General features: G+C 43.5%; 1 protein-coding gene across 3 annotated transcripts in view; it reads left to right on the top strand.

Annotated features, from left to right (window-relative positions):
- Positions 1-27,634, top strand: part of RPTOR (regulatory associated protein of MTOR complex 1) — a 525,720-nt gene that overhangs the window by 222,935 nt on the left and 275,151 nt on the right. For all 3 annotated transcript variants that reach the window (XM_054976818.1, XM_054976816.1, XM_054976815.1), the window contains exon 7: positions 9,107-9,166. In XM_054976818.1, coding sequence (XP_054832793.1) covers positions 9,107-9,166 — 60 coding nt within the window. The remainder of the gene's footprint in view (positions 1-9,106; positions 9,167-27,634) is intronic.

Below are 27,634 nucleotides of genomic sequence, written 5' to 3'. Positions count from 1 at the left end.
TGCTGCCGACTGGAACAGCTCCTTGCCCTCCTCCAAATGACAGCCTTTCAAATATTTAAAGAGAGCAATCATGTCCCCCCTTCAATCTCCTCTTCTCTAAACTAAACATTCCCAAGGCCCCCAGCCTTTCCTCGTAGGGCTCAGTCTCCAGACCCCTGATCATTCTCGTCGCTCTCTTCTGCACCCTCTCAGTTTTGTCCTCATCCTTTTTGAAGTGAGGCCTCCAGAACTGCACACAGTACTCCAGGTTCAGCCTGACCGAGGCAGTATAGAGGGGGACTATGACCTCCTGCGATTTTGATGCAATGGCCCTTTTGATGCAACCCAAGACTGAGTTTGCCTTTTTTGCCACCACATCACACTGACTGCTCATATTTAGTTTACAGTCCACTCTTACTCCAAGATCACTTCCGCATACACTACTATCCAGAAGTGTATCCCCCATCCTATATTTGTGCTTCATGTTTTTGTGGCCCGGATGTAATACTGTGCACTTATCTGTGTTGAATTGCATCCTGTTCACAACTGCCCACTTCTCCAGAGTATTCAGGTCTTGTTGAATTTTAACTCTATCTTCTTGGGTGTTTGCCACACCTTGCCGCCCACGCCATTCGCCTGCCCTGAAGGACAGGGGGTGGCTACCTTGCCACACGGCCCCTGTCCTGCGGGGCAGGCGAATGGCACAGGCGGCTTCCCAGCCCCCCGCGCTGCCTCCGCCAACTCCGTGGCATGCCAGGGCAGCTGGTGAGCTGCGTGGGCAGCATGTTCCTCCCCACATGATGACATCACGGAAATGACATCATCACGCGGTGCTGGGAGTGCGTGCATGCGCGAGGAGCCAGACTTGGGTTGCCCTGGGTGCCGGCAGCCCTAGATCCGGCCCTGCATTTGCAGGGCGTGATATGCAGAACCTCATCTGGCACGATTGGGTATGCAGAAATTGGTCAGTTTGGACTGAATTTGACCAATAGGAAATGTGAGCCCCAGACTTCAGGTAATTTAATCTGCATGCTTTAGTTTCTCCCTGTTTGACTAGGGAATTTTTTAAAAAATGTGCATGCGTAAGTGAATTACATTGCCTTCACAGACACTCAGAAAGAGCTAATGAATTTTAAAAATTAATTTAGCGATAGGATTAAGGTAGAAATTGCTAATTAAATATCTGTGTAGAGCTCTGGATATAGGTGCAGGAACTGGCTTTTGATAGCTATGCGAAGCCTTCAACAGTCTGTTTGGTTCTGGCCTTCGATGTTCCTGTAAGTGTAGCAACAAATTTAAAAAATGGAAGCTTACGTTTTTTTAAACACAGAGAAAATTGAGATTAGTGGTTGGAGGATAGAGCCGCTGCTAACATCTATAGCATGTTTCTTAATCTGTTCAAGGTTAAGGGTGTTCCTCAATCAGTTTTGTTTTGATATGATTTTTTCAAAAGAGTGAAATCCCCTATAAGTCTTTGATCTGGCCCCAGTGAGTTTTCCTTGAAAACCAGATGTGGACGTGTTGTACCGTATATTGTATTGTGTATTCAGAAATGCAAAACTCTTCATTAATATCAGTTTGGTATTCAAAGTAATGACAACTAGCATCTAGATAAAATCTGTAAAGATGTGCAAGAGAAGGGATTTTTTCCCCTTCCTGACCTTTTGATTACAAAGGGAACACCAGCACTGATGGGCTTGTATTCTGTTCTCCAGGCCTGTTTAAAATTCTTTGCAGCTCTGCAAGAACACAGGATTAGCCGATTTCTTCTTTTACAGACATAATGGAAGGAGAGCCAGAGTTTGGCCAGGCAGGTTGAAATTCAGAGCTCTATAATAACATCAGTTTCAGAATACTTTAATGATTGGTTTTGGTAATGATACATGTGAGGACATTTTGCATGGTTTAGCAGTATAAAATGCACTTGAGTGTGTTGTTTAAATCCTAAGCAATGATGCTCTCAGAAACTACGGATCCTTTAGAATACTGAGGGATCTAACTAGATAGACATCACAACATATAAAAACTGTAGTACAATGCCCAAGCTTGCTTGTAAATTACAAGGGCTAAAATTTCGGTACTATTAACATTAACAGTACTGCCCTATAAATCACAACTGAATCACAAGAGGATTTTAGGCATTGGCTGTGGTGGCAGGTGGTGGTTTAAATATGTTGCAGTCCAAGGGATGGGTGGAAGTGACAATATAAAAAGAAGATAGGTTCCCTGTTTTATGCACAAGGTTTCTTTGTTACGACTTTTCCTGTATTTCATAATCTTTTGCAGTTAGGCTGACCGTTTTTTGCCCAAAGTCACTTGAGAACAGATTTACAACCTTCTAAGTCCATTGAAGTCAATCAATATAGAAGGGTGTAACTCTGTTTAGGATTGCACTGCAAGTAAGTTCATGGCTCAGTGGGGATTTGAACCTGCAGATCCCATCCTACACACATACTCAAGTGGATTCAAGTGGAACATCAGTTCCCTTCTTCATCCCTATCCTTTACCCTTCTTCATCACTATCAAGCACAACTGATAATTAAGCATCTTTAGCCTGGAAGTATTTTCTCAGAACTTGATTAGAAAAAACACTGTTCTAGTGTTTCCTAGAGCTGCAGATTCTGGTTAGTACTCTACTACTGGTACCTGCCATTCTTCACAAAACCAGCAGTGCTTAGGCTCTGACCTCAGTAGTCAGTCCTTCCCAAAAGCACCATCTCGTTTTCTCCTAATATTCTTTATGAATTTTACGGTGCAACCTTAGGCAGAGTTACAACCCTATAAAGTCAATGGAATTAAATGTAAGGGTGTAGCTCAGAGCAGAACCACAAGTGACAAAAGGCACAGATTGGACACTTGTCAGCTTCCCTCAAGTTTTGATGGGAAATGTAGGCATCCTGGTCTTGCAGCTTGGCTCTCCGACTGCTGTCCAATGGACTTTTCAACTGTCACTTGTCCAACATTCCGCCAAGCTGCCTACATTTCCCATCAAAACTTGAGAGAAGCAGACAAGTGTCCAATCTGTGCCTTTTGTCACTTGTGGTTCTGCTCTCAGGCAATCGTTCCCAATAAGTGCTTCAGCTGTGGCATCCACCACCAAACTCCGTCCGCAGATTGCCCATCCGTTCAGTATGACTAATTCTAGCTTGGCCACCAAACAAGCCAAATAATACGCACCGTACAAAATGGCTGTTGTCTTATTGCTTGTACACTCCGGATGAAGTGAATTATAAGAAAACTTTTAACTTTGTTTTTTTCTTTTTTGTAAGTGGGATAACTTGAATTGCTGCTATATGCCAGTAAAGGCGAACTTGAACTTGAACTATAAGAAACCTCCCTATGCTGCAGCACTTTCCCTTTTCCCTCTTAACCAGTGAGAGATGTAAGAGATCCTGCTGGTTCTGAAGTCTTCCAGTATCTCTGCAAAAGGTGAAAAAGCATTTGGGAAGAGCCTGCCTTTTAAAGCCTGCTAGGTATTTGGACTGGAGTTCAGGGTCTAAATTTCATTTGGTGCATTATTTAAGATCTCAGACTTAACAAACCTCTCCTAGGTAGGTTTTATTGTGGAGCTATTTGGGTGCCAGGTATGTACACTCTCATAGTCATGCATGCTTACCCAAGGTATTTGCACAATGATTTGGTCACTGACTTGCCTTGATAGCATGTCAAATAATTTTTGAGTTTACAGTGTAGTCTTTTATAAGTTTATAAGTGAAGAAAAAAAAAGATATCAGCAAACCTGTTTGGTTTATCTTTGGCCTTCGTGAGAGAAAATGCAGAAGGTCCTTAACAATAAAAAGTCAAGATTATACTAGTTTGCTGGGTGTCGAATTAGCCTGGTGACGGCACATGCTCATTAAAGGAGAAGACTTGAAGTGTTTCCTTCACTAATCTATTCTGAAGGAAGATTGCAGACCTGCGGACATGAAAGGTACGAGTTCTTGCTGAGTTTGTGCCATTATGTCAAACACCAAGCAGGTCTATGGTGTACTGGCTGTGCCCTCGGAAAAGGGTATTTTTCTTACTGATCAAAAGCAGACGGACCTGAATCATTATTCTCTTGCCTTTGAGAAGCTGAAACCTCCCTTAAAATTTCTGAAGTCTCAGCTTTATTTACATCCTGCTCATATGTATTTGTGGAATGCCCCAGAGGAGGAAAGCAAAATGACAGCTTTGTTCTGTGTGGAGCCTGTGGAAATACCTTATTATAACTGACCCCGAGCATGCACTTTGTTTTCTTTTTTTGTATAAAGAATCAGAATGAAATACTTGACACAGTGACGTTCCCCAGCTCTATCCGATGTCTGGGAGGTCTGCGACAGCTCAACCGCCAAGCCCTAATCAAAAGCCTACTGCCCACAAAGCATATTCTCGAATGTTTCTCCTGGGAAATGAGGTAGAGGCGCTATTTAGATCTCGAGAAGGGCTCTTTGCACTGAAGTCTATGATCACAGTTCGATCCTTAGGCTCCCAGAGTGCAGCCTATATGGGCTTGATGAAGGAGAAAATAAAAATTCACATTTACCCTTGTGGGTGGCTGGTAGCTGTGCTATTACTCTGATGTCAGATTGCACAAGCTAAGCAAGATGAGTTCAGGTGCCAAACGAACCATGCTCTAAAGAAGTCAGTGACCATCAAGCAGGCACATCCTGACACTCTGTAGATGCTGGTGAAGGGATATCAGTTAGATGCCTGAGTTACACTCATCCTGAAAGGGCACACTCTCTATTTATGCATTTGTTTCAGATTTTGTAATCTTAGCAGAAGACATTTAGTGCTTAGGCTTCAGGTACAATTTTTTCCTACAGTTTTTGCTCATTAACTTTACTGTTGTTGTTCGAAGGTAGTCATTCCATCCATGATCTTTAAGAAGGTTGTATAGCTTCTCCTTCCCCAAAAGCAGCAGACATAAATGGGTATGGTTTATTCTAACAATCAGCCATGGGTTTCCCCATCCAGAGTCCTGTGTTATTAACATCCTGCATCACCTTCTTATTTAAATCTTGGCTGTTATTTTTGTTAACAACTAAAACTTTATTTCCTCCCAAGAAAAGCGTAAGGCAATAATCATAAACATTATATGAAATAATGTTTATATATAAACAAGAATAAATTGTATTAAGGCTCTCATGCATACAAGTACTTACAGAAATAGCGTATAGTATTTCAAGGCCAGGCTAAGTCATAAGGAAAGGGTGATAAGCAAATCTCTCCCCAAGGTGGTGTCAAAATTTCACCTACAACAGAAGGTTACATTACCTGTATTTTCCCCAATACTATTTCTGAAGCAGAATGTGCCTTACACAATTTGGATGTGGAAAGGGCTTTATTGTATTACTTAGACAGAACAAAGGGTGTTTGCAAATCTACATCTGTTTTTGTGTGGTTTTTTGGACATTGTAAGGGTTTCCAAGCATCCTCCCAAACTTTATCCAGATGGATAGTGGCAGCTATTAGACTCTGTTACAGGAAGGCAAATGTCTCTTTGCTGATGGTGATCAGAGCACACCTGACTAGGGCACAAGCCTTGTCAGCAGCATTCCTATGAGGGGCCCCTCTTCGAGACATCTGTCAGGCTGCCATGAGGTCCTCAGCAGATACCTTTGTAAAGCTCTACTCTTTCATCACAGATACTAGAAGGGAGTCAGCAGTGGCAACAGCTGTCATGCATTCCTTGTTCAGCTGATCCACTCACACCCATCACTATTGGTGAATAGCTCACTATACTGGCCAATTATCACCCAGTCTCTAATCTGCTCTTTCTGGGCAAAGTGATTGAGACAGCAGTAGCTGACCAACTCCAGACCTTCTTGGATAACTCTAGCACTCTGGACCCTTTCCAGTCAGGTTTCAGACCAGGGAATGGGACAGAGACAGTACTAGTAGCATTAGTGGATGATCTCCATCTGAATATAGACAAAAGGCCATGCCTCCTTATTGCTTCTATTAGGTCTATCTGCAGCCTTTGATACAGTAGACCATGTCATCCTTTTGAGGTGTTTAGAAACTGAAGTGGGCATTAAAGGATGTGCCCTGGACTGGTTTAAATCATTTCTCTTGGAGCAGACTCAAAGGGTTGCCATTGGAGATCAGCTGTCTCAAGAATGGGAACTATCTTGCGGGGGTTCCACAGGGCACAATCTTATCTCATATGTTATTCAACCTCTACGTAAAGCTGTTAGGAGAACTAATTCGCAGCTATGGAGTGGGGTGTCATTAGGGGGGTTAAAAAAAAATTCACGTTTCCCGCTTCGGGAAACCTGAAGTAGAAAAAGGAGTGGGAAATAAGGGATTCCCAAAGCAGTAAGCTGCTTCGGGAATCCCTTCTTTGACCTGTTTCGGTGTGCTCTGTAAAGATTTGGAGCACACCGACAAACTACTGCCCTGCCACTTATTACATCCAATGGGAGGGAGAGGAGGGAACTCCCTCCTTCCCTCCCATTGGGTGAAAAAAGCGGCAGGGGGGTTCAAACCCCACCAGAGCAGATCAGCTGCTTGGTGGGATTTGCGGAGGGCCCTTTAAACTCCATATGGGTCACGGGGACCCCCCCCCTCCCCGCGCGACCCAGGTGGAGCGCAGAAGGGCCCTTTTGCTGTGGCTTGCAATGCAAGTGGCGGCAAAAATGGCCCTTTAAACTCCATCTCGGTCACGGGGGGAATCCCCCCGTGGCCCAGATGGAGTTTAAAGGGTTTTTTCACTGTGGGTGTCATGCGGATCAGCTGCTTGGTGGGGACTTCCCTGCCAAGCAGCTGATCCGCAGTTTAAATGCCCCTTTCCCTGCAGCTGCATAGCAACATGGCAAGGGGCATTTAAAACTCCATGTCCCAAAGCTTCCCAAAGCGATACGAATCGCTTTGGGAAGCTTAGATTTGGGGTTTCCATATCCCAAATCTTTGCGAATTGGGTCCGATTCAGGTGTTCTACCTGAATCAGAATCCCAATTCGCACATCCCTAGATGTCATCACTATGCAGATGAAACCCAACTCTGTATCTCGCTATCCAGGTCCCCGCAGAATGCAGTAGAAAACTTAGATCACTGCCTGACAGCCGTGGTGAAATGGTTGAAAAACAACAAGTTGAAATTGAACCCAGGCAAGACTGAAGTGATGCTTGTTGGGACGGCAGCGATCTTGAAGGACATTGTACTCCCCTCTTTTGATGGAGTTCGTCTGACCCTTGCAGACTCAGTTATGAGCCTAGGGGTTATACTGGATCCAGCATTATTACTAGAAAAACAAGTTAAGGCAGTGGCAAAAAATGCTTTCTACAACCTCACTCTAGCTTTGAAGATGGCTTCTTATCTTGACACGGCTGACTTGGCCACTTGGATCCATGCTATGGTAACATCAAGGCTTGACTATTGTAATGCTCTATACATAGGTCTCTCCTCTAAGTTAACTAGGAGGCTCCAATTAGTGCAAAATGCTGCAGCTCAACTGTTATCAGGAGCGAGCAGGAGTATGAACATCACTCCCATCCTGCAGTCGCTCTGTTGGCTACTCAGTTACCGTGCTCATTTCAAGATATTAGTTATTATATGGCTTTGGTCTGGCATACCTACGAGACCACCTCCCTCCCAATGTTCCTGCTTCGTGCCCCACTGTGAGTGCTTTTGTTTATTATTTTATGCCTCTGGCGGCTCAGGAGAGCTGAGGGAAATAGGGGCGCTCCAGGTCACTAGCTGCGCATTGGCAGGAAAACCTCTGTGCATGTGCAGTAGAGGCAGAGCTTACAGATTTTAAGAGCTAGAGAAATTTCTTCATGGCTGGCCTGTGCATCCTCAATCCCAATATGTGCATGCACAAAAAAATGTGGATGAACAGCAGTTACCAGTAAGTGCAACCATGTTTATCCCTTCAGCTGCCAGGATCCCCAAAGGACAACAGCCCCCTCTCCCCAAACTACCCAGCTTCACAATTCCAGCCTGGTCTGAGGTAATCTCTGAGCTATTCCCTAGGCTTTTATACATTGAACTACAGGGATTCATCATACTGGTCTTTACAAGAGTGAAACAGTGCTATGCCGTTTGCCAAGGGAAGACCCTGTCCACCTTTGGAATACAGGCTTTCATTTCTGACTTGAGACTGAACATCTTCTGGCTAGAGGAAGTGTTGCTGGGCGCTGTGGGAAAGTAGAGAAGGCAACAGGGAGGAATCTGAGGGGAGGAGGAGACCCGGGAAAGAGAAGGGACAGAGATACCAGGTGAATATATAATAATCATAATAATAGTAACAACAACAACATTCCATTTATGTACTGCCCTTCAGGACAATTTAATGCCCACTCAGAGTGGTTTACAAAGTATGTTATTATTATCCCCAGAACAATCACCCTGTGAGGTGGGTGGGGCTGCGAGAGCTAGAAGCTGTGACCGACCCAAGGCCACCCAGCTGGTTTCAAGTGGAGGAGTGGGGAATCAAACCCAGTTCTCCAGATTAGAGTCCCGCGCTCTTAACCACTACACCAAACTGGCTTTCACTGCACTAAACTGGCTTTCAGTCAAACATGACTGTGAGCTGGAGGAGGAGAGGGGCTGAAGTTCATAATGATTTGAAATAACCAGCCAATTCCTGTCGACTGATTTGATGGAACTATTGGAATGAAAAAGGGGACAGCATAAATGATCTATCAGTCCTTTCCTGACTGACTGTAACTCCATGAAATGTTTTCCCTGATCCTATTTTATCCAGCTACTGCTTTTTCGAACCCTGGGCTCCTCCTTCATTGCTTATTCTCTGGGAAACCCAGCTAACATGGGTAATTTATTTCATTAGCTCAGCTTTGTTTTTGTACCTATTGCTCCTGCTCTCTAGACAAAATGGAGGATGACCAAACCTTTTTCCTCGTCTCTCCCCGTTCCCAATCTGTTTAGAACCTTGTCACTGTGGCATTTACAATACACAAGCTTGACACCGTGAGGATGGAAATCACTGCATAATCATGGTTGCGGCAAACGCTGAGAAATGCTTGCTTCCTTCTATGTTGTAGCAAACTTTTGTCAACCCTTACATATAGGAGAAAATTCTAATAATGAGGAACTCGTTCCTGCCCCAGAACCTGCAGATGGGCTGTCATTAGATATTTAATTAGTGTGATTTACATTTAATCTCTTCTTTTCTCTGCAGGTTTTGCATGCAGAAGAGTGTGAGACTGGTACCGGGAGTCACACTGGATTTAATAGAGAAGTAAGCATGATTTTTGAGCCCGTAAACAATTCTAATTTGTCTAGCTTTTGTTTTTGTAAAGATTAAGTCTGAAAGGCATAGTTAAGAAGTCCCTTTCATCCAATTTCTGTGAACGTGAGCATCTTTGAAATGTTTTGTTTACTTTTGTTATACTGGAAAACACAAGAGCTCCACAGTGGTTGTGGCAGTATGACACAAGGAACTCACTAGCCCTGTGGCCACTTCATCAGAGCAACAGCACGAGAGCGAAGCTTGTTTTGTAGTAAAATACAGGTCCTAAATTCAGATAGCAGATAGATTCCATTCAGAAATGAGACTGGCTAAGTAGCAGGGATGAAAGTATTTATTTATTTACTTCAGGTATATACCACCTTTCTCCACAATGGTGACCCAAAGTAGCGTCCATTGTTCTCCTCTCCTCTATTTTATCTCACAACAGCCCTGAGAGGTAGGTTTGGCTGAAAGAAAGTGAATGGCCCAAGGACACACAACAAGCTTCTACGGCAGAGTGGGGATTCAAACCTGTGTCTCTTAGATCAGTTCAAGGTTTTGGTTATCACTAGGGGAGTGCAATTCGGGTATAGTACCCGAATCAAACCTGATTTGCAATGATTCAGGATTTCCTAACCGGGCCCAGCATGTTTGGCCTGATTCAGAAACACTGAATCAAAGTTTCCCTAAGTGATTTGTATCGCTTTGGGAAGCTTCGGGTCAAGGGGTTTAAATGCCCCTTTCCGTGCCACTGCAAAGCAGCACGGAAAGGGGCATTTAAACCCACAGATCAGCTGTTTGGTGGGGAGATCCCTGCCAAGCAGCTGATCCAGGCCTTCCCCACTGCCCAGCTGGCTGCTGCGGCTGAGGAGGAGCTGGCTCCAGCCTTCCCCGCCACCCAGCTGATCAGCCTCCCCTCACCCTGCTGGTCAGGTAAGTGAAGTGGGTGGGTGGATTTGCCGTGGGGGTGGGGTGTTTGCTCCACCTAATTTCAGTACGCTTTGAACCTTTATGGAGCATACTGAAGTGAGCTTCAAGATTCTGGTAATTCCAGATTCTTTTCCCACTTCGAAATGGGAAACCGGAATTTTTGGGCGGTGCACACCCCTCGTTATCACTTACAAAGCTCTTCATGGTCTTGGTCTGGCATACCTACGGAACCACCTTCTTCCCTATGCTCCTCCACAGCAGCTTCGCTCATCTGAACATGGTCTCCTGCAGGTGCCACCCTGCACATGGGCTTTCTCTGTGGTGGCCCCTACCCTGTGGAGTGGCCTGCCTGAGGAGGTCAGGAAAGCCCCCACTCTTCTGGCTTTGCATAAACAATGCAAAACTGAATTATTCAAAAAGGCTTTTTACTCAGATAGGAGGGCTGTATGGTAGGGAGGGGTCTCAGATGCTCCACTAATGAGTTAGGAGCCATAGACTTCACCTCTATGGATTCCTGCTAATGCTATGTCTTTGTGAACTTGTATCTGTTTACCCTGTGGCATTGTTTATGGAAATGTTCTTGATACTGACTGTACTAATCTCACACTGTGTAATCCACCTTGAGTCTCAGTGAGAAAGGTGGTCTATAAATACGTAAATAAGTTACAGGTAACCAACTTTTTATATATGTTTATGTGCCAGCATTTGGGCTTATGTCTATGTTTGGTAATGGGAGGAGGGTTGAATATGGAAAAGAAACCTCACTGAATTCACATATCTCACTATGCTCAGTTCTGAACTGTTTTTTCATACACGGACATTTTAATATATTTAGTATATAACCTTTCTGTTTCTTTACAATTCCTGTTACTCTTTTCATATCTTTCCTGAAAAGTGTAGCCTAATCTAATATTAACCATTCCGAAACGATGCCTTGTGAAGCTATAATTGGGAAGCTTAAACATTTTTATTGAAAGGTGATAAAAGAGGGTTAAGCAGAAGGAATATTAGCAATCTTTATCTCTATTCTCTTTTTATTGTTTTTACTCTGGGGCTCAAGGAATTTGTGAAATGGTATTGCTCTGCTTACCGAGCTACGAACGAGTGTACAACTCTGTATTTTCTAGACCATATAAACTGGCCATCATTTAAAATAAACCAACTTGTCCGGAGGGTGTTAGATATTGGAGTGCGGCGTTAGTGCTCTCTGAAAGCTTAGATTGAGAGGAGCTGATCTTGCTGACATTGCCGCATGCCTGTAGCTGAGTGTGCAGCTACAGAGCTCTGTCATTTATTCTGCACTTGGGGTAGCAGGGCATTGCTCTAGGACTAATGAAGTGCATTGGCACAGATGTTGTTGTGGTTTGCATAGCTGCAGCATTGCAGAAAAAGACGTTTTCACTGTGCTTGCTTAAGCTAAGACTTTCTTCAGCCACTGCAATCATTCTCTCTTTTGATGTCCAAAACGCCTTCTGCATCTTGAGTGTCTGCCAAAAAGTTGTGAAAAGGAAAAACAAACTGTGTTTTCCACTTCTTGGACACATTCTGTTTCTTTATAAAACACATAGCTTTTCTTTTGCAGCAGCTAGCTGCTCTTTAATAAGCCTTCCATCGGAGTCTCATATTACCATAAATATACACACCCAGTGGTAAGGCATGTTTAAATTGATAATGGTAGGGTTCTCTCTCCTATAGTTCTGTTCATATACATTGAAAGGCTAAATCAAAGCTGTCTGCGTTTTTCAGTGTCCTGCATGAAGGTTTTTTTGCAGACAAATGTTAGTATCTCTGATGCTCGTTAGTGATTTTGACTCGCCTGTCCTTTGTATGTTGCTTTGTGTTCAATCAACAAAAAGCAATTAATAAGAGATGTTTTGATTCCCAAAATGTCTTTCATTTAGAACAGGGGTGGGCAAATTGCGGCCCTCGGGCCACATGTGGCCCGCTACAGAGTTTTTTGTGGCCCGCCAAGACAGTCATTAAACTGATTCTAAAATTAAATGTGCTTGCAGCTATAGATGATATGAAATTAGCACAATAAATAAATTGAATAAAACTACCACTATTTTATTTAATTTATATTTATTGATTTTTATGATACAATTTATACCTTTTCTGAAATGCAAAGTTAACTAATGAATGCAATCATTTTAAAAAGTGCGGCCCTCCGCTAACCTCCGCTCCCACAAAGTGGCCCCCGAGCCAAAACAATTGCCCACCCCTGATTTAGAATAATTCTTTATTAAGATTATTTGGGAGCACAAACAATGGACTCATTTGGGTTTCTGATGTGCCTGCTCAGAAACAATTATTCTTTTTGCACTTATCCTGGCAAAAAATGCAGAACAAGGAAGTCGAGTGTATTCTAATTGTAATGAATAGACTTGGGGAGGGGGCATGCCTAATAGAAAATACTTTGACCAAAAAGTGAGATTTTGTAGTTATGCTTAGCTAACTTTGCTTGCTCAAAAGCCATTGCAGAGTTTGGTAATTATTGCAGTTGCAGAATTCCTGCAAGGGAATTTGCATACTCATGGCTGCCAAGTATCAAGCACTAGGTCACAGCAAGCCTTTCACAACGTTGCAACGCCTGTGTTAGATAGATAGTTTTAGAAGTAACAAAGAATGTTAGCTCTCCATCAGTTTCCTCCAATGCCTAGATCGTTTTCCTGGTGCAAAACAACAGAGGCGTTCCTGTAGGGAAAATACTAGAATACCCAAAAAGGTTCCCAGGGAATGAAATCTACAAACTGGCCCCCGAGGAAGTGAACATCACATGAAACAAGCCATCTTTGCCGGCTGCTTGTTGGGCGGGGGGACCCCCTTGGGTCCTCATAACATCTTTTGCTGTTCCATCTAATATTAAGAAAAAGATCATAAAGAGATTAAGCACTTTCATGGGAGAATTCGCTTTGGAGTAGCTGTTCTGACTCACCTGATAGGAAGAGAACGACGTTTCCTGGCAGTCATTGTTTCCTTCATTGCTTCTGAAAAGAGAACTACCCGCAGACAAAAAATACTGTGGACTTGGCACGGTCTCCAGTTTTGAAGACTTACATTGATGTCAATTTCTGTTGATTTAGAGACTGGAATTATGATTCACTGAGAGACGCTTGCTAGCATCACGGTCAGATGTTCATTCACTGTTGTTATGTATGATGGGTATTTGGTTTATCCTACGTTAATTATTGGTGAATTTTCATATAAATATTTGTATTGGATTACTGATTGAAAATTCCGGTTATTCGTTGTCCATTGTAGATTTCGTTCTCTAGATCATTTTCCCGGCAACTTTCTGCCACAAAGATGATATTTTCCAGTGTCCCCCCCCCCCCGAGCATGAAACAGTGTCCTCACACCACATCCTCTCAAATGCAGCTTTGAAGCCTGACCCCAATGCTTGAGACTTGCATTTAAAAGGCATTTCAGATTTCTGTTATCTCCATGAAACTAGGTCTGTTGTCCTGCTCATCATTTTGAAACAGATTTGAAATCTACACCCACTGAATAAAATTGGAATGTAGCACCTGACATGGAAAAGAAGATCAGTAGGAATAGAAAAGCATTCATTCCCGCTGCCCTGCTTCATTCTCAAAGCAGCCTCCATGAATCATTGCTGAGAAGGTGGTAGGTGGGTGGTAAGGTGGGCAGGAAACAAATCTTCCATCTCTCCTCTCCATTCCTCCTCCTATTTTTGCATCCTGTCTCAGCAACATTTGACAAATTTGCTGGGAAGCGTTTGTCTGGTAGATAATTATTCTAAGAGAATTGGCTGCTCCTTATAAACATCGAAGCTTAAGTCAAAACATCTTGACATGAATTTTTGGGTCAGCTCCCATCTGTGTACCGCAAGAAAAAAGGCTAGTCACATTGGCTACTGTTGGATACTCAGACCGGGATTTGAAGATTTGGTATTGCATGACACTTCCAGCACTGGCTAATCTATGTAATGCAGAGCACGTGCCCACTGGTTGCACAGGAAAGCAACCTACTCATGCTGACTGAAGTTGGCAGAGTAAATAAGGCTGCTAGATAATAGCAGATCATGTGGGAAATAACAAAAAGGAATTTCTTTCGCTAACCACATTTGAAAGAGCAGCTTGCTGCATAGCCAAATTTGGATACCTGTTTGGTAAAATAAATAAGAAAACAGTAGGGCGACGGCAACGCTTTCATTTGTCTTGAGGACTTTTTTACATATGAACTTTGACTTCCAACTGGAATGCTATGTTGATTTTTCAGGTGTTTGTTTCTATTATGCCACTGCTGAACACAATTTTCTTTTCCTGCTGTTTGCAGCATGCCTCATGTATTTTTAATCATAGTAATCTAGGCTGCATATTGCACACTGCATTGGTGTTTTAGCCTACTGCTCCAGGAATCCCTGTATGTGACCTGTATTTCAGACTGCAGAATTAAATACAGGCCATTAAATAACTCATAAAGTTTGGCATGGCTGGAAAAGCAGTGCCTGCAGTCCTGAAATAGTAAAGAGTCCAGTGGAATAATAAAGAGTAAAGAGTAAAAAGTAGAGTCCAGATGCATCTGATGAAGAGAGCTGTGGTTCTCGAAAGCTTATGCTACAATAAAGTTGGTTAGTCTTAAAGTTGCTACTAGACTCTTTTACTGTTTTGCGACTACCGACTAACATGGCTAACTCTTCTGGATCTACAGTCCTGAAATATCCATGTGTATAGGTAACTGGCACCTGCCTCTTGTTCATTCTTGCCTTACGGTTCTTTAAAAGATTCAGGAGCTTGCCAGGTTGAGGAGACCAATTTTAAAGAAGAAGTGTTATTGTTTTCAGTAAAGATATATGTTGATGAGATAGTGGCATTGCTTCTCCACTGATAAGAAAGCAGGGTGCAACTCTTGGTCTTGTGAAAGAGCAGCATGAAGAGATTGTCAGCTGTGTTGAGCCAATCACAGTGGACCCATCTAGGCAGAGCTGTTTCCTGACTTGCAGGGAACAATCAGGTCAGGGCCAAAAAGAAAAGCAAAAAAAATGGATTATTACAGGAATATGCACAGCATGCAGAGGAATTTCCTCTGTTGGGAAATAGACACACACACACACCCTCAGAGTTCTAGACGATTCTGAATGTATGGAATAAAGCAGAGTTGGCCTCCCTAATTCAGTTTTTATGCCTGATTTGTTCACGCATAAACTTTGGAGTAACCATGTTGGGATATCCTGCCTCCCTTGGAGACATCACAGCTTGCAACACTTAAGGATGGGGTGTATATATGTGATATATGTGAGAGCCAGTTTGGTGTAGTGGTTAAGAGCAGTGGGACTTTAATCTGGAGAGCCGGGTTTGATTCCCAACTTCTCCACTTGAAGCCAGCTGAGTGACCTTGGGTCAGTCACAGCTTCTCGGAGCTCTCTCAGCCCCACACACTTCACAGGGTGATTGTTGTGGGGATAATAATAACATACTTTGTAAACCACTTTGAGTGGGTGTTAAGTTTCCTGAAGGGTGATATATAAATTAAATGTTATTATTATATTCATGTTAAAGAAAGGCACTTTCTTTTGTTTGTTTGGAGAGATACAACGAGCACATTTTAGATTTCATGCCCAAACTATAAGTGGGATGTATGCTACAGCTCCATGGGAATGTAGAGAAAGCATATAATGTGGTATGGGGTGAAGGATACAACAAAAACATCTCATTTTTCTTTTAAGCTTTGAAAAACAAAGTTTTTAACCCTTTGATAGCAAACTATACATGTGGGCATTGCCTGCTAAAGCTTCAGCTGGAAGTTCTAAAATTCTGGAAGGACTACTGAATAAGATATCATGAGTCAGGGTCCAATGCCATTCATTGCTTCTCATAGAATCAAAGAGCCGGAAAGGGATCCTAAGCCGTTTCCAAAGAAACCTGTTCCACTGAGGCCCTGCTCTAACTGTCAGGAAGTTCTTCCTACGATTTAGCCCAAAACTCTTTTTCTTTCATTTGAAGCTGTTATTTCTGGTCCGACCCTCTGGGGCAACAGAAAACAACGCTGCTCCATCCTCTGTATGACAGCTCTTCATATACTTTAAGAGGGCTGTCATATCTCTTCTCAGTCATCTCCTCTCCGGGCTAAACATACCCTGATCTTCAACCTTTCCTAATAGGACTTGGTCTCCAGACCCCGCACCGTTTTTTTGGGCCCTCCTTTAGACACATCCCTGCTTGTCAACATCCTCCTTGAACTGTGGTGCCCAGAATGGAACACAGTTCTCCAAGTGAGGTCTAACCTTGCAGAAACAGAACAAATTATATAAGACAGTGAAAGCGTAGAATATGTTGTGTATAATAAAACTAGGAAATATTTGCTCATTTATTTAAAACATATCCTGCCTCAAGATGGCCTACAACAAATACTAAAATAGCAATTCATTAATATTATTATGGTGTAGTGATTATTGAGTGTTGAACCATGCCGTTCTACTTTGTCATGGAATCTTACCGAGTGGCCTTGGGTCAGTAAGATACTTTCTACTTAAACCGTCTTACAGAACTGTTGTTGTTAGGAAAAATGGAGGAAAGGATAATGATGCAAGCCACTTTGAGTCCATGCTGGGAAGAAAAGTTGAAGAAAATATTAGAACTGTGTAATAGAATGCAGCTTTTCTTATCATAGAAACTGGTTTTTCCTGTTGCGGAATTCTCTTTTGTTTTTGTTTTAAAGCACCAGAGTATTCAGAACTGTGGATATAACCAGTCTGTTAGGAAGAAATCCCCTTGGTACATGGCTCCTACAGCTGCCATCCAGGATCCAGTGCTAGATGAAGGATCCAAATTGGTTTACATTACCTTGTCCTGGTGGAGAGGTAGATTGTGTTGGTTAGACTCAGGGCTTTTTTTCAGTTGGAACGCTGTAGAATGGAGTTCCAGAACCTCTTGAAAATGGACACATGGCTAGTGGCCCTGCCCCCGATCTCCAGACAGATCTCCAGCGGCGCAGAGAGCAATCTAAACTTGCCTCTGATCAGGGGGCGGGGGCACCAGCCATGTGACCATTTTCGCCGAGGGCAATTTAAACTTTTAAAAACTTCCCCCTCTTGTTCCAGCTGACCCAAAGTGACATCATTGGTTCTGGAGCACCACCTCCCGCCAAGAGTTGCCCCCTGTGCTGGCAACCCACTGAGATCCACCACCTCTTTTCTCAGAAAAAAAGCCCTGGTTAGACTCAATCATGTGTCCCTGAATTCTTAGTGCATTACTAGCGCAGACTTGATGATCAAGCTAGGGAGAAAGGTCATGGTGGTCTGTAGGAGTTCCACCTCTTTCTCCAGGCCCCCAGTATAGCAGTTTTAAAATTTTGAGTGTTCATCTCTATGGTAACGTTGGGTACTTAGAACACATTAGAATTTCTATTGGTGAACTACTGATTACTACTTCTGGTGTTAATTGTTGCTGATGATTTTGTTTTTATCGTATTTTATGGTAAAAGACATTTTGAGCGTTATTAATCTAAAAATTAGATAACAGTATTTTGGCTGAAAACCTGGGAAGTGCATTCCTTTCCCATGTCATATAGCAATATTTGCAAGATTTTTACCAAGTGTGCAGTGCTTGGACTAGACTGAAAGAGCTGGGATATTTATTTTGGGTTTCCAAATTGCTTTTCTCAGGAGGAATTCTGTGCCTTAACTTGAGAAGGGTTATCATGTCAAGGGCATTGTGAGAGTCAGGACTCTGGCATGGTACAGAAGCATTTGGGCCCAATGCACCTATGTGCCATCTGCTCTGAGTGTACCAATCACATATTTTGGTAGGTTCAGTGGTAACCCCTTGGTTGGTGATGCCAGAGAATGAGATATTTACAGGTGATTGCAGCATACTGCATGGGAGAAGGGAGGCAGAAAATGGGAGCCCCTTGTGCTTGATGAGAGGTAGGGGTGTGCACACACACACACCACAAAAAAATCCGATAAATCAGAATTATTTTAAAGAATCTGACAAAAAACTTGGAATTCCCTGAAAAATTGTTTTCTATGAGAAAATCACTCTGGGAGATATCCAGTGGCTCGGAGGGGTCATTTTTCAACCAAACACCAACTTTGGAGGGAACCTACTGCTGACTGTCCTCTAAAGATCCCCTAAGTTTCATGAAGACTGGACCCTGGGAGCCAATTTTATGGGCCCCCCAAAAGGTGCCCCCCCATTCTCCAAGGGACGCTGTTGCAACTTAGCCCAACAGAAACAAACTAAAGCATGGGAATGCCTTGTGCTTGTGGTTGGGTACTGTTTGGTTCTGTTCTGTGGTGTTTCCCCCGTGGCTGAACTCAGTATCTGGTTTCTGTGAATGATACTGGTTCTGTTGAGCTAAGTTGCAATGGGGTTGCTTGCTTCAGTTTGGTTTGGGTGGAATGGATGTGAATCTCTGATGTGATGTTGGTCCCCTTGCTTCATTTTGATTCTGGGGGAATTCCATTCCTGTGCTTCAGTTTGGTTCTATTGGACTTTCTCTGGGATGAGTTCACCTTGCATTTGGGATTGTGCCTTGACCATGGCAGCCTTGCCCCAGTGTGTTTCTTCAATGGGAGTCAGCTTTGACTTTTTCCCCATAGGAAACATAGGAAACAATAGAGTAGCTGGGGACACCTTGTTCAATGACTCAAAGAATTGGCCCCTGGAGTGCAATCTTCCTAAAACATGGGGGGTATTTAGAGGGTGCCCAGGAGTATGTCCCCTGAAAATTTGGCAGAGTTTGCATAAAAAATGCCACCCCCAGCCCCACGGATAGCCCCCAGATATTTTTCCCTATAGAGAATAATGGAAAATGGGTGGGGCACCTTCTTTGTGGGCCCATAAAATTAACCCACGGGATCCAATCTTCACAAAACTTGGGAGGCCTTTAGAGAACAGTCAGAAATAGCTTCCCACCAATTTCCCCAGTGTCATTTCCCCATAGAAAACAATGGCCCAATTTTACCAATTTTTTTTTGAAAATTTGGTAAAAATTCAGAATACCTGGTTTTTTATTCAGAATACCTGGATTTTACCAAATCAGCCAAAATTCAGTATTTTAATCTGAATTCTGAACTGAACTGCATACCCCTAATGAGAAATGAACAGTCCAATCCTGTGCAGTTATTTCAGTCTGTGCCTGTTGATTTCAGACACCCTAGACTGGAGTAACTTTACAAAGGATTGTACTAGTCCAGCAGCTAGATGATGTGCTCAGTGTGTGGAGTAATTACCTTTTATATTACTGGCACAAACTGTACCAGCTTCCCCCATCCCCATGTATGTTAGAGAACAGCATTAAAATTTAAATGGAGACATATAAGAATAACTCCTTTACTGCATGTTCTCATTGCATCCAAAGCTGAGCTTTCTGCCCTGATATGAAAGAATCATCTTGCAAACAGTGGAATCGAAGTTTGTTTCCCTCTCTAAGCCACTTTCTATGCTTCTGCCAGATGAGAACCAAATGAGAAGAACCCACTAAATTAACAGAAAATGCCTTTGTGCAATGAATCTATGCTGTGTAGACTTTGTTTTGCTTTTGTTTTTTGCTTTTTTGCATGTGTGTTTATAAATAGGCAGTGTGGTTTGAAAATATTCTCAAGTCTGCCAAATGGTACATTGAAGAGGAGGGAGAAGTGCTTCATCATTAAACCCACTGCGTATTGATTAAGCTGTCAGGGCATTTGCCAAACTGGATCTCTGGATTTATTGTATAATTGGGAAACTTGCTACATATCCTCATTGCAGTCAGTTTTTTCACTCTACTCTTCTCCCGAAATTGGACAAAGAATTCCTTGTAAAACACTTTTTTAACTAAAGCAGACAAGATTGACTTCTTTCTCTCCGCATCAATTTTAGTCCACTTGGGGTTGTTGTATCCTCTGCTTCGACCCTTAAATCCTTCAGATGTTCACAGCAATAGAAGCCTGCTAAACAATGAAATAAACAGTGTCAAACCAAGTTATTCCACATGAGTGCTTTGCTGGGAAAATTCTCCTGCTGGCAAAGAGAGCTTTCTGTTTCTTTGCCACTTCTGCTGACTTCAAAACTCAGGTTCATCGCTGTAACCAAAGCATTTGTTAAGTTTTTGGAACTGAATTTTCCGAGTGTGAAACAAAAAACCACTTCCAAACGATAGCTAAAGTGGTTGTTGTGGCTTTTCCGAGCTGTATAGCCGTGGTCTTGGCATTGCAGTTCCTGACGTTTCGCCAGCAGCTGCGACTGGCATCTTCAGAGGTGTAGCACCAAAAGACAGAGATCTCTCAATGTCACAGTGTGGAAAAGATGTTGGCAGGTCATTTATATCTACTCAGGAGGGGTGGGGTTGAGCTGAGTTATCCTGTAAGAGTTTCCCAGAGTGTGGAATGCTAATGGCGGGAGGCTTCACTGTATCCCGAGGAGGTTCTTTTGCATATAGAGGTTCTTTTCCACACTGTGACACTGAGAGATCTCTGTCTTTTGGTGCTACACCTCTGAAGATGCCAGCCACAGCTGCTGGTGAAACGTCAGGAACTACAATGCCAAGACCACGGCAATACAGCCCGGAAAACCCACAACAACCATCGTTCTCCGGCCATGAAAGCCTTTGACAATATATCGATAGCTAAAGTGCATTGAAAGTGCATTATCCGTCATGTGCGGAATCAGCCTATGAAGATTAACAGAAATAAAGAGAAACAATGAAAAGTTCATGTAATGATCCATGCCTTACTTATGTCTAGACTGGACATTGCAATGCACTTTACTGGGGGCTACCCTTGAAGAGTGTTCAGAAGCTGTACTAGTGCACTGCTGTTTGTGGCCAGCTATTGGGATCACGCGATTCCCCCCCCCCCAACATTACAGCTGTTACATTGGCTACCAATTCGCTTCCAAGCAGTATTCAAGGTGTTGGTTTTGGTCTTTAAAGCCCTACATGGCTTGGGATCAGGGTATCTGAAGGACTCCCATATGTTCCTGCCCTGGAATTAAGATCACAGGGAGGGGCCATTCTGACTGTCCCGTCAGCTAAAGAGGATCACCTGATGGGAACATGAAAGAGGACAGCACCACCAAGGAAGTGCACCTCGCCTTTCATTATCGATCTTCAGTAGGCGACTGAAGGCATTTTTACTTCGGGCTGCTTTTAATTCATTTTGGTTTTTATGTTGCTGGCAGTCCCAAACAGTGTTGTTGTTTTTAAACTTTGTTTTTGTGTGTTGTTTTTAACTTTGTTTTTTAACTGCGATTATTTTTATTTATATTGCATGCTGCCTTGAGTTCCTGCATGCTAGAAAAGCAGTTTACAAATGTTTTAAATAAATAAAGTGTAGTGTTCAAACCTATTAGGAGAAATTAATGTTACCATTAAAATCATTTCGCATTTTGCTTGAATGTAGCAGAATATTTCAGATTGAAAACTTTTGTTTGATTTAGCAGGCTATGGAAGAACTATGTAGAAACCGGTAGCTGCTTTAAGTGGTGGATTTTTTCCCCCCTGAACACAGTGGGATACCTGTAATGTTTAACTATCTCAAATTGAAAGTGTACAAGCAACTGAATTTTGAAAAGTGCATGCCTTAAAAATAAAGAGGACAACGTTTGCATTGCATCACGCATGAATAGCTGTTCTTGCTTTCATAAAGAAGAGGATGATAACCTAAATTCTGATCAATGGTTGTTGGGGGTTTTCCGGGCTGTATTGCCGTGGTCTTGGCATTGTAGTTCCTGACGTTTCGCCAGCAGCTGTGGCTGGCATCTTCAGAGGTGTAGCACCAAAAGACAGAGATCTCTCAGTGTCACAGTGTGGAACATAGTGGCTGAACATAGCCTAACTCAAACAGGGCACAGTATCTTATTCCAGGACACCAAAATACTGGACAACACTTCCAACTACTTTGTCAGACTGCACAGGGAAGCCATTGAAATTCACAAGCATAAGCAAAACTTCAACAGGAAAGAAGAAACCTTAAGAATGAACAGAGCATGGTTTCCAGTTCTGAAAAACACCAGGCCAACAAAACACTCCACACCCGACAATAGCCCTGCAGAGAAGATTAGCACATCAAGCACCAATCCATATGCAAAAGAACCTCCTCAGGATACAGTGAAGCCTCCCGCCATTAGCATTCCACACCCTGGGAAGCTCTTACAGGATGACTCAGCTCAACCCCACCCCTCCTGAGTAGATACAAATGACCTGCCAACACCTTTTCCACACTGTGACACTGAGAGATCTCTGTCTTTTGGTGCTACACCTCTGAAGATGCCAGCCACAGCTGCTGGCGAAACGTCAGGAACTACAATGCCAAGACCACGGCAATACAGCCCGGAAAACCCCCAACAACCATCGTTCTCCGGCCGTGAAAGCCTTCGGCAATACATTAAATTCTGATCATCTTGCAGACAAGCGTCTAGTGAGGAGCAATTCATCAATACCTAGTGGAAGCATTTCCATTTAAGTTAGCAGTGTGCACCCCTGCTTAGTCCAGTGGATGCTTGTTTAGTGTCCATAACAGACAAGCAAAAGAAAAGAGGGTGTTTAGGGATGTTGCAGCTGTGTGTGTGAGAGAGAGGAGATGGAGAATCAACAGGGCCGGATTGACGGGGGGCCAGGGGGGTAGTCTGCCCCCAGCGCCGTCAAAGAGGGGGTGCCGGGTGCAGCTGCCAGCCGCCGGGAGCACACTGGTGGCTGAGCAGAGGGCTGAGAGCCCGCCTGCGCCATTCACCTGCGCTGAGGGCAGGGGGCATGTGGCAAGCCTGCTGCCTGGTCAGCGTGTCGCCTGTGCGGCAAGCCGGGTGACCTGGCGTGCCGCGGAGCTGGTGGCGGCAGTGTGGGTGACTGGGAGGCTGCCCACGCCATTTGCAAGCCGGCTGCCCCCTCAGTGGGGCAGGTGAATGGCATGGGTGGCCTCCCAGCTGGGAGCAGCTGGCTTGCTGTGGGACGGCGCTCTGCCCTGCATGATGACGTTACAGAAGTGACGTCATCACGCGGCGCCAGGCTCGCGTGCAGGAGACCTGACTTGGGTTGCTGTGGGCACCGGCAACCCTAGATCCGGCCCTGAGAATTAAAGTGGTATGGAATAGGGTCTCAAGGCTTTGCCCTGTGAGGATGGGGGAGAGAAGCAGCACAGTGCCCAAGAGCCAAAGGAGAAAGGGAGTAAATTGGTGGCACCCGGGGTTTGTCTCTGCAGTGAGCAAGCCAGGGAAGGGGTTGTAGCGGAACCAAACTGAGATGAGAATGGGGTGGGGGGGGTGTATGAGAGAAAAGTGGGAAGTGACAATGGGAGAAAGATCCATATGCTGCCTGAATCAAAGCATGAGCATAATCAAGAGTTATGGAAGGAAAATCCTGAAGTGGTAGAGGAGCAGACTGGAGAAGAATAAACTGACTGAACCTGAACTAAGCCTTCAAGAAGCACAATAGTGGAGGGACAGTCTTGGGGTAGAATTGAACCTGAAGTGCCAGCTAACAAGAGTCTTTTATACTTAAAGTCCACATCTCTTTTTGCTCGTGGCAAGAACCTTATTTTCTGGGAACTTGAGTTACTCTGAGGGGGGTTCTAATGAGACAGGAGATGACATCATTCTGTTGATTAAGAACTCAATCAAGTTACCAGGCAGGCCTCTGTTGAAGAGATGCCTTTAAGAGGGGTGGGATGTTAGGTTATTGTCCCACAAGCACCAGTTGTTCAATTTGGCTGGCTGTGAGGAGAAAAGGCATCACAAGACAAGCCCTTGATGAAGGAATATGACAGTTTTTCATGGAAACTTGTCTGTCTTTTCATGAAATATCATTTTATTGCATTAAGTTCCTACTTTGATTCTCTGATTGAATCTAAGATGAAGTCTGAATAGATCCTAGGAGCGTAGGGGGATCCAGAGGCAATCAAAGGTAGGTAGCCGGAAGTTACTGTTAAATTACGTCTTCCGGTAATAGAAAAATCACCCTCCCTCCGTTTTCATTACCAGGTTGCCTAGTGCCCTTCCTGTTGCTCATATTTTTCGATGGCTTTTCACAAACTAGAGAAGAAGAAAGACTTGAAGGAAGAACAATGTGGACTTTACTATGAAAGAAAGAAAGAAAGAAAGAAAGAAAGAAAGAAAGAAAGAAAGAAAGAAAGAAAGAAAGAAAGAAAGAAAGAAAGAAAGAAAGAAAGAAAGAAAGAAAGAAAGAAAGAAAGAAAGAAAGGGGATAACCATTATTTTTGTGGGCTTTGCAAGTTAAAGCGAACAGTTATAAGTCAGTCGAATGAGCTTTAGAAATTATTATAATTTCGACATTTTTGGCAGATAGCTGGAGAAGACAAAGTTGACAGGAGGACTAGGGTGGGTCAGCTATAATATGTAAGGCAGGTGAAGATATGGGCAGTATTACACAGTTTAGCATTCAGAACAAGAATCATGTCAAGATAGGGAGAGGAAGAAAGAAGTGAAGTGAATCCCTTTAGAATTCAATGTGCAAAGTTTGTACCCTTCCTGAAGTTTGTTCATTTTGTTCTGATGCCCTGGAGTCACTTCAGACTTCGTGGCTATTGGGTCTATATGGTTCAGAGCTTTGCTTTACAATGACTTTGATAATTATTTTACTGAGCTATCAAAATGGGTTTTGCTGAAGTTGATATCTGTGAAGCCAACCTTCCCAAGATCAAAAAGCTGTTTGGCCTTTTGATCTTTTACTGCAGCCACAAAAGCCCGTGGGTAAATTCCCTTTGCTCTGGGATTGATCAGAAATTCACCTCTCGTTTGGTATTTCCTTGAGACACTTAACTATGATACAGCTGTTCTCAACTTTTTCTCACTCTTCAACCAACACAGCAAGGAATATTTTTTTAACAAATGTAGATCATTGCTGGAAACTTAGCCAGTCAGCTAATCCAGAGACTCTGGGATTTGGTTAAATTAAAAATCCAAATAAAATAAATACAGAAGTAAAACGGTGCCTTCACATATCCTCTGCAGTTCTGTGAAGGCTGGTCTTAGGAATGTGAAGATAAACTCCACTCATTGTTTGACACGGATATATTGTCTTCTGTGTATAAGAAAAAAAGATGGGTGGGTGGGATAGGAAAGCAATAAATGCAGACTCAACAGCCAGCCTCAGACTAGATAGATGTTTGAGCTACAGGGAACATATAGCCAGGGCTTTTTTTCTGGGAAAAGAGGTGGTGGAACTCATTGGTGGAACTCAAGACCACACAATGATGTCACTTTGGGTCAGCTGGAACAAGGGGGGAGCTTTTTAAAGTTTAAATTGCCCTTGGCGAAAATGGTCACATGGCCGGTGGCCCCACCCCCTGATCTCCAGACAGAGGGGAGTTTACATTGCCCTCTGCACCACAGGCAATCTAAACTCCCCTCTGTCTGGAGATCAGGGGGTGGGGCCACCAGCCATGTGCCAGAACTGCGTTCTATTGCGTTCCTGCTGAAAAAAAGCCCTACATATAGCCATAGTTGTTGGAAAAGGCAATAAGCAAAGAGACCTGGAATTGGTCCATGTGGTTTGTGTTCTGTGGAACCGTGGCCAGGTTAGCACTCTTGCGGTACCTTCCTTGGTTTTTATCCCCCATTGCAGGAATGCAATTATTCCTCTTCTTGCTCTAAAACATTAGTGCCACACAGCTGGGCTTATTTTTATATACATGCCTAGATTAAATTGGGGTTTAGGAGCAAAACAGACATAAAGATCACACAGATACTCATTCATCTTTAAAAGTCAAATTGCAAGCACACGTAGCCCTGGCTTTTAAGCTGGATGTGTGCAGAGGGGGGTTTATCCCTTCAGCCTTCACACAGTTTCATGAATTACCGTCCCCCCCCCCACACACACACACACTGCTACTGGCTCTTCAGAAGAAGAAAGATGAGTTTTTGAAAGGGCACATCTTTCTCCTGTTAAGTGCTAACTGCAGGATGCCCTTCTATTTCAATTAGTGATACTGTATAGGGGTTGGAGGGTTATGCCCTCTCTTCTCTCCACATGGTGGCCTAATTTGAAACACAGTTTGCCTGTTACTGAAGAATGAACATTTATGACTTTTGTCATGGCTGTTTTGGCCCTGAGTTAGTAATTTGCCAATCAGAAGCAGTTAGATCATGATAATGTATGTTTGTGTAAAGAAGAACTACATTTATTAAAAACTGATTGAAGTAAGGTTCTCTTGAATATCATAGCTTAAAAACTTCCTCACCTTAATGTGTTACATGCAGGGCTTTTTTTTCCAGCAGGAACGTGGTGGAACGGAGTTCCGACACCTCTTGAAAATGGTCACATGGGCGGTGGCCCCGCCCCCTGATCTCCAGACAGAGAGGAGTATAGATTGCCCTCTGCGCAGTGGCACAGAGGGCAATCTAAACTTCCCTCTGTCTGGAGATCAGGGGGCGGGGCCACCGGCCATGTGACCATTTTCGCCAAGGGCGATTTAAACTTTAAAAAACTCCCCCCTTGTTCTAGCTGACCCAAAGTGACATCATTGTGTGGTCCTGAGTTCCATCACTGAGTTCCACCACCTCTTTTCCCAGAAAAAAAGCCCTGGTTACATGTATCAGTGATAAAGAACTCTTTTTTAGTAGACCCTAATTAAAGCTTGGGCAAACTGTGAAGGCGCAATATATTAAATATTGAGAAGCTGTAAACTTTTGAGTAAAAAATGCCTTGCACTTTCCTTGAAAAGCTGAGATTTATCATCAACTAGCGACACAAGTATGTTGCTAATATTGCCTCTGCTGCTTCTGTAGCAGCTGTAGGGATTCATTTTCAGCCCTTCATTGGAATGCCCCAAGTATCCCTGATTCTGAGATGTTGGATAGTTGCCTATCAGCAGCCATGCTTTGGGGTGAGGGTATATGATACAAGAATATCAGAAATATAGGGACATTCAAGAGATCATGGACTATTTCTTAGGGTCTGAGAACATACTGTGGAAGATGTGTATTCCACTATCATACTAGTCATGTTTTTTTCTTTGTGAAATGAATTTTTGGTCAAAGCAATTTGTAATAGCTGTTGAACAGCTTGAAAATCTGTCTCTGCTTTTGGCTTAATTACTCCATATGTCCAACTGCTAGCTAGGTTTTAGAATGTTAGTACCAGGGATCATTTCGTAGAAAAAGAGCTGGAGGTACTCATTAGCATAATCATTAGCATATGCCACACCCCTTGACATCACCAGAAGTGTGTCATTAGCATGACTGATTTGCATATGCCACACCCCCTGACATCACCTATCCTGGCTGTTTTGGACCCAATCCTGGCTATTCAGGGCCGAAATTGGGCCCAAAAGGGCAAAAAGGAGCCCTAAATGACCGAAAGCAGCCCTTTTGGGCCTGGATTGGGGCTGAAACATCCCAGATCAGGTCAGTGCTGGGCAGGGGAGGGTTCCCCCGCCCAGCACCGATCCAATCCAGGCTGTTTCAGCCCCAATCCAGGCAGAAATGGGCCCAAAATGGCTGAAAGTCAGGTGGGTGGGGCCACCTGACATGTGACCTCTTTGGAGAACTGCTAGAACTGCGTTCCTGCGCGTTCCCCCTCGAAATGAGCCCTGGTTAATACCATCATCCTTTTGAAGAAAATGAGCTTTTGAGGAAAATTCTAAAGGTA

This window comes from Eublepharis macularius, chromosome 4 (assembly GCF_028583425.1).
Source record: "Eublepharis macularius isolate TG4126 chromosome 4, MPM_Emac_v1.0, whole genome shotgun sequence".
NCBI classification, from domain to species: Eukaryota; Metazoa; Chordata; class Lepidosauria; order Squamata; family Eublepharidae; genus Eublepharis; species Eublepharis macularius.
Note: the sequence above shows the minus strand (reverse complement) of the source record. Positions and strands in the feature narration are given on the sequence as shown.